Source organism: Hyperoodon ampullatus (genome assembly GCF_949752795.1).
Source record: "Hyperoodon ampullatus genome assembly, chromosome: 10".
NCBI lineage: Eukaryota > Metazoa > Chordata > Mammalia > Artiodactyla > Ziphiidae > Hyperoodon > Hyperoodon ampullatus.
In genome coordinates, this window is record NC_136923.1 from 43,892,465 (window position 1) to 43,906,112 (window position 13,648).

The following is a 13,648-nucleotide window of genomic DNA, read 5'->3' on the forward strand; positions in this document are numbered from 1 at the left end:
CCCTCAGACATGCAGCAGTGAACAAATAGCTCAGGCAGCCATCCTGAAAAGCCAAGACTGCAAGGGCTTGGATAGATAGAGGACTATATGGTTAAGAGGAGGAGGAGCTCACTCCGGGTTTTGGGGGCTAGGAGAGCTCTTAGGAGACTTTATTGAGGACGGTCTCCTCACACCTTTGGGGAATCTCAAGTTTAATGTGTGGGAGGCACTTGGTAAATCCTCTAATGCAGGGCTAGTGGCCACAGGTTCATCTGAATACATGAGCTCCAGTTCATCACCTCTCCAAAGGGACCCTTTGCCCCTTTTAGTGTCACTGGGGAGACACCACTGGTTTAAGCTCAGTGGTTCTCAATCCTGTCTACACATTGGACATGCCCAGGGGCTTTTACAAAATACTGATGCATGGACTCCACCCAGGACCAGTAAGACTCCAATCTCTGGGAAGAGTAGTGTTTGCTCACTGTGTTCTTAAGAGCTTCCCAAGTGATTCTAAAGTGCAGCCAGGGCTGGGGATCATTGAGTCAGTGGGAGGGCAGGTTCTCTGTGCCAGAAAGTCCTCAGCATCTCTAGGTCTAGAAGCCCTGACAATGGATGCAAGGTCATGTGCCATCTTGCTTTGGATGTAAAATACAGAGGTAGTAAGTAGTCTTTCTGGATGGAGACCTAGGAACTGAAGACTCAGCTGAATGTCACTGTTGTGTTGGAATCATGTACTGCCTGGATCTTATCTGAATCACAGGTATTCAGGGTTATTCTCAGACCCCTTGCTAAGACTTCTCTTTGGAGTCACCCTTGAAGGCCAGGCCTCCAAGCTTCCTTTGCATTAGTTGCAGTCATCAGCCAGGGGAAAGGACCCCAAAGCCCACAAGTGCCCACTGAGACACTCACGTTCACGATGAGGAAGTCCAGCCAGCACCAGGCATTGGTGAAGTAATTTTTAAAGCCATAGGCCACCCATTTGAGCAGCATCTCAAACACAAAGATAAACGTGAACACCCTGTCGGTGTACTCCAGCAAGGCCTTCACCGTGGGCTTCTGGTCAAGGTAAAAATCTTCAAAGGCCTGGAAGGAAAGGAGCAAAATGGTAGGCAGCCTAGACCCACAGCACCGGGGCCCAGGGACAGGGAAGGACCCAGTGAGCCCCTGAGAGAGCTTTGGTAACCAGTTTGCCTGCTTCATTTTTTTTCTCTGCTCTGGGAGGTAGGGTGGGGTAGTGGAGGAGGCCCTGCGAGATACAAACGAGGACTTCCTCGGAGCCAACAGGGACACACAGCCCTGCTTATACTTTGCAGGGGAGCTGAACACAAGTGAGAAAGGAAACCTTCTCTAATTGGATTTTGGAAGTGAACCAAAGGGATTGCTAACAGTGACTTAGTTTAAAAATAAAAGCAACAAAGGATGTTCGTGAAAATGAAAGTAAGACTCACCAGTGAACTCTGAAAAAGAATGCTGCATTTCATTGGTAATCAAGGAAATTCAAATGAAGAGAATATGCCATTTTTCTTTTATCAGACTGATGAAGAGGAAAGGGCATGGATGGGAGTGGATGGTCGGGGGGAACCCCGCAGTCGGTTTGGCTGTGGGGAATCAGCTACTCTCATATACAGCTGGGCGGAGTGAAAACCGGTTCAGTTTTTGGGACCCCAACTTGGTAATATGACTCAAAGCTTTTAGAAATCCAGCAATTCTGCCTTCAAGAATGTATCCTAAGGACACTAGATGTTGTTGGTGTCCCACCTAGATCCTGTTTAAGGAGCCAGTATGACCATCCCCAGCTGCTGTGAACATTGGTTGCTAAAGGCTGGTGAATGCCCCTGTTGCCTGAGGACACGTCCCTGGGCTAAAGGGAAGTGCCTCTGCCTTAGGAGACTATATCACCCCTCTGGGGGCAGCCACAGCCAGGGTCTGACCATCCCCTTGCCTCAAGGTGGGACAGTCCCGTGAGGCCCTTTATGCTTCAGAGTTCCTGTGGGATCAGGCTGAGGCTGGGCTTCATGGGAACCCATGTCTTTTCCCAGCTCCATTCCCTGTTCTGTCCTACTTCCTTCACATGCTCCAGCTCAAAGCACACCCTCCACAAACTGCACAAGAATTCCTGCTTCTGGTTCTACTTCTAAAGCTAGACCTAAGACGGGAAATAAGCCAACGTTTCCAAAGGAGTGTGCATAGGATATTCAATGCTTATTAGGAGTGAGCTTGGGGGTTAGTTACATTGCAGCCATTTAATGAGGTAGGAGGACCATATTAGTGAGAAAATTTACTGAGAAATTACAGAATGCACAAATGTGGTTTCCGTTTTGTAATATTTATGTATTACATGCCTAAGAAAGATGGGAAGGAAATGCACCAAAATGTTTTCAAAGTGAGATTCTCTTTGAGTGATAGGAAAATGGGTGATATTTTTTCTTCGCGTTTTCCTATAATTTCCAAGTATTTTTTTTCTCTTTACTTTGTCAGATAAAAACTCATGCTATTTTTTTTTTAATGTACTCAAAGTAGAAGCATAAGGAAGACTAAATTTGGGGCCAGCCAGTTCAGTCCCTTGGGGAAGGAGATGGGGAGGGGAGGGAGAGCACTGGGGTGGGGCCAGCAGCTGGTTTAGGATGTGAGCTCCCTGCCGGGATGGGAGGGCAGGGGAGCAGCAGGGGTGTGTGGAGAAGGGGAGGAGACGGACAAGGGAAGGAGGTGATGAAGAAAGCACTTAGTCCTCATCAAATGATTGAGGTTATCATTTGCAGGACAGAGGGAAGGGCAGGTGTGGAGAATGCACTGCCCAGCCTCCCTTTGCCCCGCAGTGTGGCCTCTGCACTCAGGACTGCTCTGAGACTGCTATTCTAGGGGGGCTGTCACCACCCTGTGCCAGGGCAGTGGGCACCATCAGACGCTGCCACCCCCTCTCCAAGATGGCAGGCCAGCCTGCTCCGTGAGACTCTTCTCCCTCAGCTTTGTGCCCTTGCTGACCTAGCTTTCCTTCCATCTCTCAGATCAAACCTTCTCACCTGCCTTTGCTCCTCCCTAAGGCTGAGACAACACCCTGAGCAGTTTGGGCTCCCTTCCTGGGAAATACGGCATTTAAGTGGGTGCCCAGATGGTCCGTAGATTGTTTTCAGGGAGTAAATGGCACACAGGGAGCAAGACAAGTGGAAACACTGGGAACCATGAATCAAGAGAGTGGGATGCTAGTCCTCCCTTTAACTAATGAGCTGGGAGCCTGGGCAGGTCCCTCCGTGTCTTTAGGCTGTGACGTCCTCATCCATAAAATGTGGACAGCCAAGGATGAGTCCCTTCCTGTGTCTACGTCTACCTTGGTTCATTGGGAAGATTAGTTGAGACTGTGTAGTGAGCCTACGCCATGGTGCAGAGAGAACATCCTTCCTTGTCCTACAAAGCTCAACACCCAGCAAGGGGCTTAGGAAGTCTCTTAACTCAGAATCTAGAGGACTGTAAGGCCTTGTTATTCAAAGTGTGGCCTGTGGACCAGTGTCAGCATCATGAGGGAGCTTGTTGGTAATGCAAATTCTCAGGCCCCACCCCAGATCTACTGAATCAGAATCTGCATTTTAACAAGTTCCCCGGGTGATTAAATTTTGAGAAGTGCTGTTGTAATGATTTGCCATGCAATTTGAGTGAGTGATAGCAGTACTTGCAAGCGGCTTGACAGGGCAGGCAAGGATGGTCCTCTTCGTACTGGGCCCTCAGAAAAGGGCAGTGTGTTGGGAGGTCAGAAGGTGGAAAATCAGGGAATTCGGGATTAAATGAAGGCAAAATTAGGTTTTCCTACTGACAAGCTGGGTAACCTTGGACAAGTCCCATAAACCCTTTGAGTGTCAGTTTCCCCAACAATAAAGTGGGATGTATACACTCACTGCTTGAAATCCAAGCAGCCAGGTGTAACAGGCCATGACATGGGCCCCTCAAGCACCTACCATGCCCTCCTGCTAAGAGGAGTCCTCATGCTGGGCTGCAGCTCGCCTTCCAGCCACACGTTGGGGACTTTCAGCCCAGGAATCAGGGGAGCCCACTGCTGCAGCTCCAGGGCCTTTGGATGGTGGAGACCCCACCTGGAGGGCTTTGTGGCATGGAACCCCTACTTCCGCTTACCAGCGCTCCACTGCTGAGCAGGATCATGAAGATGATAAAGCTCTCGAACCAGCTGTGCTCCACAATGAGGTAGCAGGTCTTGCGCACCTGCCAGCCCATGGCCCATGGAAACTTGAAGCTGTTCACTTTGCAGCAGGGACAGTGGCGAATGCAGCCTGTGGGGAGAGGGGACTGATGGTGAGTGATGCCCCACTGGTAAAGGAGGCATGTTTTGACTCCAGCCCTGAAGGGAAACCACTCTGCAGAGAAACACACTTGCCGCTATTTTGGAAAAGAATTCTTTCCTGGAATATGAGAGAAGTGGGGTCCCTTTCAGGTGGTCTCTCCATCGTGCCCTTCAGGTGTCCCTCTCCACCACTGGTCTTGCCCACTCTCACCTTCTCCCAAGCATCTTCCTCCCTACAGATGATAGTATAGTCCTTATCCTTATCCCACCTTCTCTGGAGCTTTGACAAGACATGGGGCCTGAGCCTGGGGGTGTCTGAGGGGCTATGCCTTGAGCCTGTGCTGAACTGGGGGGTCTCCACATGGCTGGAATGGGGCCTGGGGGCAGCCTAGCTAAGGGTCATGTGAAAGTGGAAACTCAATTAAGTGGTTTCTTTGTTTGTTTAATTATTTAGGCCACACTTACTTTCATAGTATGAACTATATGTTTATTCACTTATTGCACAAATATCTATTGAGAATATAACAGGCTTCACTGTTCTAAACATTGGGGAAAAAGAAGAGTAAGATGCAGGTTCTGCCTTTAAGAGTCACATAGGAGATGCAGGGACACAGGTGCATCATGGCCCTCCTCTGGGTCCTTTTATGTCCCAAGTCAAGGGTTTATGGTGGTGGCTACCTTTTCCCTTTCAACCTCAAGAGGGCTGGTTTATAACTCAGTGAGGTGTTTTCGAGGGTGATGAGGAAGGCAGAGCATCTGTTTCCCAGGTCTGACGTGGCATGAGATGCAGATCCTACCAGTCAGCTGCTGCGAGTCTGGCATCTGTGTTTGATACTGGGCCCTCAAGCTTGGGAGTGAGGAGCAAGGGGCACTGCTTGCCTGTCTCCCCTGAACCCCAGGCCAGAACCCTGGACACAGAGGTGACCAGATGAGTACTTGTTGAGCTGGATTCTGGCCCTAATGAATGTCAAGTGGAGGAGGTCTGTGGCTGCCACTCTACCTTCTGTGAAGCAGTCATCTGGCTCATCGAGGTCATCCGCCAGCTCGGGGATCTTCCGCAGGATCTCCTCAGGATCCAGGCAGTCCACAGTGCTGCCTTCTGAGGAGCTCGTGTCATCCACTCCCTGCAGGGCAGAAGCCCCAGCAGTGAACCCAGCTCTCTGAGGGGCCCAGTGAATCTGCACCCTGTCACCACAGGTCCGACTGGCTCAGAGCTCCGAGATGCAGAGAGAGCCCCTCAGGGCTGGACCCACCATGGCGTCCCTTCTGTTTTGGTGCCTTGCCAGCTGAGCCCCAGAACAGTCATGCTCTCTGAAGAGCCCCAGAGGTTCAGCTGTGTGAGGCTTTAAACCTCCAGGCCCCTGATGGAGGGCTGGCGATGGCCTGAGACACGGTAATTACACCCATAAAGACTCTCAGCCTTCACTGGGCTTGAATATTTAATCATGGAGCAATGCTGCAGGGGCCCTGTTGCCCTCCTGGCAGCTTCAGTCCTATAATGTTTCCAGATGAATTCAATTAGGAGCTGAAGCTGCTCTCATATTAGTAAACCTGATCGCTTGGCTAATGGACCCAAATGGTGGGGTGGGTCCCCATCTGTCACTGTCAGATCCTCCCTGCCTGGCTAGGGTCATGGACAAAATCAAAACAAAAACAAAAACAATCCCCAGCAGTAGTGTACTGAAAACACCGAGTAGAGAAAACTAGCCAGGGGAGTCCTTAGAATGCTCAGCAGAAACATGTTCTCCACGTGTAGAAGATGGCAACCCTCACCCAACTGGAACCAAGAGGCTGGTGTTCACCCAGAGCCCTCAAATCCCTTCTCATCCCACCTTCTTCTCTCACCCCGCTGGGTCAGCCTTGCCCAGAGGCACACAGCCAGTGGCTGGCACTCCTCAAGCTGATGGGCTTGATAACTTTGGGATGAATTATGTCTTCCTTATCTTTGCTTACCCGGTGCCTGTCACCATCGGCACTCAGTGGCTAGGTGTGAAGTTAACTTCTTGCATTTAATACAGTGCTATTACAGATGCTAAACCTTTAGAGATACCTCTTTCAATGTAGCTTGTTTTCTTTAAAGATTTGTAATGAAACCACCAAGTTTATTTTTACCTCTTATAAGATCTTCTTCCTGCTCAGTCTATGTAAGTCTGTCAGTACAGCACTCAGTACAGATAGCCTCTCCCCGGCACCAGTCTGCTTTTGGCCCGAGAAGACAGTGTGGACAACAGAAAGCGGGGGTGGGAGGTGGGAGATGGTCACAGGGAAGACTTCCTCACCCACAGCAACTCCGACTTTTATCTGCTGGCTCTGAAAGATACTTAACTTTCTCTGTGCACTGTCTTTTGTTTCCTTTTTTCTTGGCTGTCATTTTCTGGGCACTTATTCCTTTTCAGGCAGGAGCTAAACATTTGACAAGCAGCATCTCATTGAAGCTTCAAAAGAATCCTACCAAGTAGCCATTACCACTCAGCTTCCCAGAGGGAGACACGGAGGCTCAGAGAGGTTGAGGAACAGGTCCTCGGTCCCCCAGTCTATGGAACCTCATTCTTCCCGGTGAAATCATGCTGATTAGCCCAGAGGTATGGAAGGACTTTAAAAATTCCCAAGATGAGACATGAGCCTCTGCTCATGTGTAGTGTAGTTGAGTGTAGTCTGGAATACCCCACGCCCAGCCCTATCCTCCAATCCCCTCCATCCCACTGGTCATTGTCCGGCAGGCTGTTTAACCTCTCCAGGAAGCTCACATACCTACCTCTGTAGGGTCCTGAGCAGGAGCCTCGTCTTTCCACTTCTCACCTAGGTATGGAGCCAGGTCCTCAGAGAACATTCCAGAACCTGAGCTCCTGGGTGGCAGGTAGTCCTCACATCTCCCGACTTGTTGCAGCTGCTCCTGCTAGTGAGAGAAAGCCCCAACTTGGGTACCTGGGCCCACCCTCAGCTAACTAATTCTAACTTTGAAGAGATATTGCACATCATCATCTGCCAGAGCCAAGGACCTAATATATGCAACGAACATACATACATACAGCCAGATAGATCTGTGTGTAATATTTGGCATCATTACTTACAAGTTGTGTGACATTAGGCAAGTTATTTAACCTCTCTTATTTTCATTTTTCCCATCTGCAAACTTAAGAAGGCAAGATCTACTTCATTTGGTTATTTTGATGACTAAATATGCTCATACTTGTGAAGCACTTCACAAGCAGTGCTTGGCTCCATAGATGTTAGCCATGACCATTATCACTTGTCCAGGGGTCAGAGTGGTAGTGAACTTTGCCCTCTGGAGACCCCAAGAACCCCCAAAGTAATTGAAAATGACTCTGAGTGGAGACAGCGTCACAGAGTTTATGTCCTTTACCCTGGGGATGGTGACGCCCTGCCCTCGGCTGTCACCCAGACAAAGGCATGTAAAATATGGCAGCTGATAACAGCAGCTGCTGGAACACAAGAGCAGTGACAGCTGCAAGGGACGGAGGCTAGGGAAGAGCTACAGACTCAAAGCACAGCTGTCTGAGGCCACTTAGTGGCCTGGCCAGCAGCGTTCTGTCCCCGGGTCCCACAGGGACCCCTGCCTTCCTACATTGTGGAGACGTGCATGCCCTGAGTTGTTGAGAAGAGGTTAACGAGGGTTGATTTATCAGCTTAAGGTAGAAAGGAGGAACTATGCAAAGCATTTAAATATATATATATATATATATATATATATATATATATATATATATATATATATATATATATATATAACCCAAAAAATATGCTTCAAATTCTTTGGTGCCAAAGGAACAAGTGTCATTTCCCTGTGACATCCCCTGTCGGGAAAAGCTGGATGAATGAGTCACATAATGATCAGGACTTTTTAGGCTGCTGGTGAAGATGAGACGAGACTTGCTCTTGGACAACATCCTGTTCTTAGAGCAATCTTATTAGCACCTCCTGCACAGAGCCTGGGTTGGGTGGAGCAAATGCGGCAGCTATATGAAAGACAATTTCAAGCAACTCCAAGTGGCCTGGGGCTCAAGCAGTGCCCCTGCTCCCTGCTTGCCTGGTGAATTCTGACCCTTTCTTCCAGGCCCTGATTAAATGTCACCTCCTCCAGAAAGCTTGGCATGGCCTGTGCTTCCTTATGTGAAAGGGTCTCATGCCGGGCTTGCCTGGGGCTCTTCAAGGCTGTGCCAGCCCTGAGGTTGGAAAACCTCTTCATCAAAGTTTCCCTACTGCCCCTTGTCACTCCAGCCCTAAGTCCCCTCCCTGCTTCCTGTGGCTGTCCCGTGGGAGAACTCTCACCTGCGCTTGGGGGATCACTTCCTGCTGGGTGCTCTGAGCATCCTCCTCACCATCATCCTCCAAGTCATCGAGGTCAGACTCGCCCTCGGCAATGGGCACAGAGACCCATACGTTAGGATTGGTGATGAAGTCACTGTGGTCATCCCTGGGGCCTCTGGGAGCCAGGAGCCCTCCAGGGCTCCCCGCAGCCGTGTCAACAGTAATGTGGCTCTCAACTTTGGAGGTGGAGAGTGGGAGTTTCACCACCAGCTGGGGCTTTGCCTTGGGCCGGGGGAGCAAGAAGGGCCAATTGAGGAAGCTGCAAAGGGCCTTCTTGGTGCGCCGGCCTAACACCTGGATCCTCGCTAGGGCCACCTGCAGGTTGTTCACCTCCCCGTCGTCCTCTGGGGCTGTGAGGTTGTCGGTGCTGAAGGAGTTCAGCAGCAGGGCAATGAACAGGTTAAGCACCTGGAGAGAAGGCGTGGAAAGGAAGATCCCTCAATCGATGAGCTGACCCCCTCCGTGGCCCACCAGGTCAGCAGCTGGGTGGCAGGACAGCCACAGTGGGGCCTCTCCCTGCCCACCCAAGATGCTTTCCTTCTTGGGGGAACAGACATTCTGACAGCAACTGAGAGGAGCCTCGGGGATGCCCCAAGCAACTTGCTTCACGTGGACAAGGCTTGGAAGCACATTCTCCACCATAGAGGAGGGTCACCCCTGCTGAGCAAAGGGACATTCAGGGACAACAGAGAGGAGAAGGCATGGGCCTGCCCAGAACCACTCTCATCAGCTATATCCTGGGTTCTATTGCCCACTCTGGAATCCTGGGCACATCTCCTCTCTGCTTCCAACTTCGTGTCCTTCCCCCTTAAGCAGGGAGTAGGGACCCCCTACCTGTCAGAGTGTTTGTGAAGAGGAAATGGCATGAGGTTGTAAAAGTGCTTGGAAAGGCAAACTTCCTGCCTCAGGGTCAGGGGCCTGACACTGCAGGGATGGGGAGCTCAGCCTGGAAGAAAGGAGTTTTGTCCAGCCTCCTACTCAGGAGAGCAGGCAGAAGGCACCTCTGGCTCAGGGACCCTGTTGGGAAAGACTTTGAAGAGTCTGGATTTGTTTTTTCATCCCCTCTCTTAGTTTAGCTTTCTCTTATGTGTAAAACTCTTATGGGAAAAGAATTCAAGTTGGTTGACTTCCAGGGCAATAAGAAAGGGGCTCCTGCAAGACGTGGAAGCAACCCAAGTGCCCATCAATAGACGACTGGCTTAAGAAGATGTGGTCTATATATACAATGGAATATTACTCAGCCATAAAAAAGAATGAAATACTGCCATTTGCAACAACATGGATGGACCTAGAGAATATAATGCTTAGTGAAATAAGTCAGACAGAGAAAGAAAATTACTATATGATATCACTTATATGTGGAATCTAAAAAATAATACAAATGAATTTATATACAAAACAGAAACAGACTCACAGATATAGAAAACAAACTTATGGTTGCCAAAGGGAAAAGGTAGGGGAGAGGGATAAATTAGGAGTATGGGATTAACAGTTACAAACTATTATACATAAAATAGATAAGCAACAAAGATTTACAGTATAGCACATGGAATTATACTCAACATCTTGTAATCATCTATAATGGAAAAAACCCAAATTGCTATTCTGTACATCTGAAACTAACACAATATTGTAAATCAACTATACTTCAATTAAAAAAAAAAAAGAAAGGGGTTCCTAAAAATAACACCCTCTCCTCACCCTGGTCAAGGCTGGGAGAGCAAAGGCACCCAGAACTTGAGGGAGTGGAGACAACTGAGGACAAGGAGCCAGACTGGGCCAGAGAAGGGGTGCTGGGGCCAATTGGGAGAAAGTCCTCCAGAGGGGCTCCCCCCCAACCTGAGAATGGATTTTGTTATTGTCATGGCGTTGGATGTTGTCCATGATCCAGCTCCTCTCCTTCCTCTTGTCCCATTGTGCCTCCCCTCCTGCTCCTAGCTAGAACCTATGTAACTCTACTCGCCCCGCCCCCACAGAAATACCTTCTGAGAACCCTGGAATGGAGAAGGGAAATTTTCCTTCAACAACTAACAACTACCATTTATTGACTTCCTGCCTTGGCCCAGAAACTGCACTAGGCAATTTTTGTATGTTGTTCCTGTAATTTAATTCTCCCAGTAAGCCCATAAGTAAGCAATATTTTCTTGATTTTAAGGAAATTAAAGCTTGGGAGATTATCTCTTGTGCTGGGTCACCCAACCTTACTAGAGGTGGAGCTGGGATTCTACATCAGGTCTTTCCTGCTCTGTCATATGGGCTTATTCCAGCTGCTTCCCAACAGATAGTTCTTATGTGTCCCACACAACTTGGAAAAGTGTGAAGACTTTTCAGTCAGGGAGGTACAATGTGGGCAAGACATGTGCAATGTCAAACTTTCTAGGATAACATGGAAGTCTCCTGCATTGCCCATGCACTCACCACCAGGTTGCCCAGCACCATAACCGTCAAGAAAAGGATGAGGCAGATGGACTGCTGGCCGACTTCCATGCAGGCCCACATGTTCTCAATCCACTCTCCACAGAGGATCCGGAAGACGATGAGGAAGGAGTGGAAGAAGTCATGCATGTGCCAGCGTGGCCATTCTTCATTGGGTGCTGAGATTTTGCACCGGTTGTCACGGTAGCTGTCCCCGAGGAGCTGCTTGCCGACCAGAGCAAAGACAAAGACAATGATGGCCAGGATGATGGTTAGGTTCCCCAGAGCCCCCACCGAGTTGCCGATGATCTTGATGAGCGTGTTTAAGGTCGGCCATGACTTGGCCAGCTTGAAGACCCGCAGCTGCAGAGAAACAGAGATTGTGTCAGGTCCTGGTGGCTGCTTCCATCACCTTTCATCTCAAGTCTTGGCCAGATACAAAAAAAGCACAAGGTAGCTCATTCCATTAACATGGGTTGATCCTGGGAAGCTGCTTTCAAAGACCTTTCTTTCTATGTCACCAGTTACTCAAAAATATGACCAACCCTCTATGGTCCCTATGTACTACTAATATGCTCCACTGACTGTGGCAAAGTCAGGGGTCTCATATTGGGGTGTTGGTCATGTGACGTGTACTCTGTTCTATAGCCACAAGCCTCCTGAATGTAGATCTATTCTATGGGGTGGAGTGGAGTATGATGGAGCTCATAAATGTGTGAGAAGAGCCCACCTTTGACCTGACGAGAGGCTAGCTTCCTGCAGGTAGGGCACAACCCACTGCATTTGACAGGTATTGGCTACCCATCATCTTGGGGCATTTCTCATCCTGAGGCCTTGGGCAACATCTTTTACTCCCACCATCTCTGAAATGGCAAGTATCTGTGATTTCATGAACCTGGGATTCATATGTTTATTTAATTGACCAGCCAATCTACCTACTTTGTTGGACACCAGCCACACACATACATAGCACTGTACTAGCCTGTGAGGTATATGGAGAGAAGTCTGTGGACTTCTGTCCTCATGGAACTAATGGTTTAGTTGCAGAGATAAGGCAAAGACCCAGAAAGTCTTCACTGTAAAACCAAATGTGCTAAGCCCCACAGGAGAACAAAAGCACCATGCATAAAGACGTCTAAACATTTAAAAAATACATTTGTGTGGTTCTCTAATTTGTTAGAAAGAAATATGTGAGCTCAGCTGTCATGGGGTGTTTATGGAGCCCTTACTAAGAGCCAGGCTCTGGCCAAGGAGCTGGGATGCTGTGCTGGACACAGTAGCAGCAGTTTTATCACCCAACACAGCAATAAGTCCCAAGGTTTAATCCTCTTATGCAGGAAGCTCCATACGCATTTTTCTTTGTGATGGGGGTGGTCTGTGTTCACCTTAGATCTAATCTGGAACTTATTTTAATGAGGATGCCTTACTTTTGGAATAGAATGCAAGGTAAGTCTAACATCTGCCCTCTACTGAGGAGGTCACCACTTGGTGATGAAATGGGCCTCGAACTTGTGAAGAATATCAGAAGATGAAGTAATATGGTAGACTATATTGGGTCCCCCTTGGGTTCCCCTTTCCATCAAAAAGTTACTAAAAATGCTAGATAATAAAATCTTAAGTGCATTAATGATCTGTCAATAAAGTAAGTAATTCTTTAGCCAAAAATTAAATAACTATGGGAATTCAGAGATATAAACAGATTGCTGAAGTCAGCTTTTCTCTGAAGACATTTGCAAAACTGATGAATCTGAGCATAAGTGTTAATGGTCTCATGAGGCACAGCAAGCAGGAAACACATCCCAGGGCTGCCTAAGGTAGACAGTATAACAAGAATTTCTCCCACCATTAAGGCAAGATCCCATAAGAAATATCTCTCAAGACAAGGGCATGGGACTTCCCTGGTGGCGCAGTGGTTAAGACTCTGTGCTCCCAATGCAGGGGGCTCGGGTTCGATCCCTGGTCAGGGAACCAAATCCCACATGCATGCCACAACTAATAGTTTGCATGCCACAACCAAGGAGTCAGCGAGCCGCAACTAAGGAGGCCTCCTGCCGCAACTAAGACCCGGCACAACCAAATTAAAAAGAAAAAAACAAAGACAAGGGCAAATTGAACAGCAAATTTTAGATAAAACTGAGAGAGGTTACTGCCAGAAGGCACTCACCGAAAGAAATTCTAAATGATGCACTTCAGGCAGAAAGAAAGTGATCCCAGAAGGAACGTATTATGTGCAAGAATGGATAAACAGCAAGGAAGCGCTAAGTATGAGAGTGAATCTAAACAAACATTGAATGGACACAACAGTAAAGTTCCACGGGGTAGGGCAGAGACTGGCTATATGGTCACCATTCACTTTTACTCCTCTCAGACACAAAGGGAGACTGTTTTCCCACTTTACTTGCAAATAGTTGAGGTCATATTATTGGGTTCTGGCTGATGGAATGGAGATGGAGACAGAAGTAATGTACACTACTTTCAGGCAGAGCCATAAAACATCATGCACTTTCTCTTCCCCTCCTACGGCCACCATGGAGGCCACCCATTGAAGATGGTGGTGACATCACACCATCCTGAGTCACTGAGTCACTACTTGGAGCAGATAAACCAGGAGAGTTTCCCAACCAGCACTGAATATGC

At 48.5% G+C, this 13,648-nt stretch overlaps 1 protein-coding gene across 1 annotated transcript in view; it reads right to left on the reverse strand.

Moving 5' to 3' along the window:
- The window catches only part of SCN10A (sodium voltage-gated channel alpha subunit 10), a gene marked incomplete at both ends in the record, with an annotated part of 77,461 nt that overhangs the window by 16,060 nt on the left and 47,753 nt on the right, over positions 1–13,648 (reverse strand). The window contains 6 exons of the mRNA XM_079712606.1: positions 889–1,062; positions 4,102–4,256; positions 5,268–5,391; positions 7,023–7,163; positions 8,558–9,004; positions 11,015–11,374. Of these exons, the coding sequence (XP_079568732.1) occupies positions 889–1,062; positions 4,102–4,256; positions 5,268–5,391; positions 7,023–7,163; positions 8,558–9,004; positions 11,015–11,374 (1,401 nt within the window). The remainder of the gene's footprint in view (positions 1–888; positions 1,063–4,101; positions 4,257–5,267; positions 5,392–7,022; positions 7,164–8,557; positions 9,005–11,014; positions 11,375–13,648) is intronic.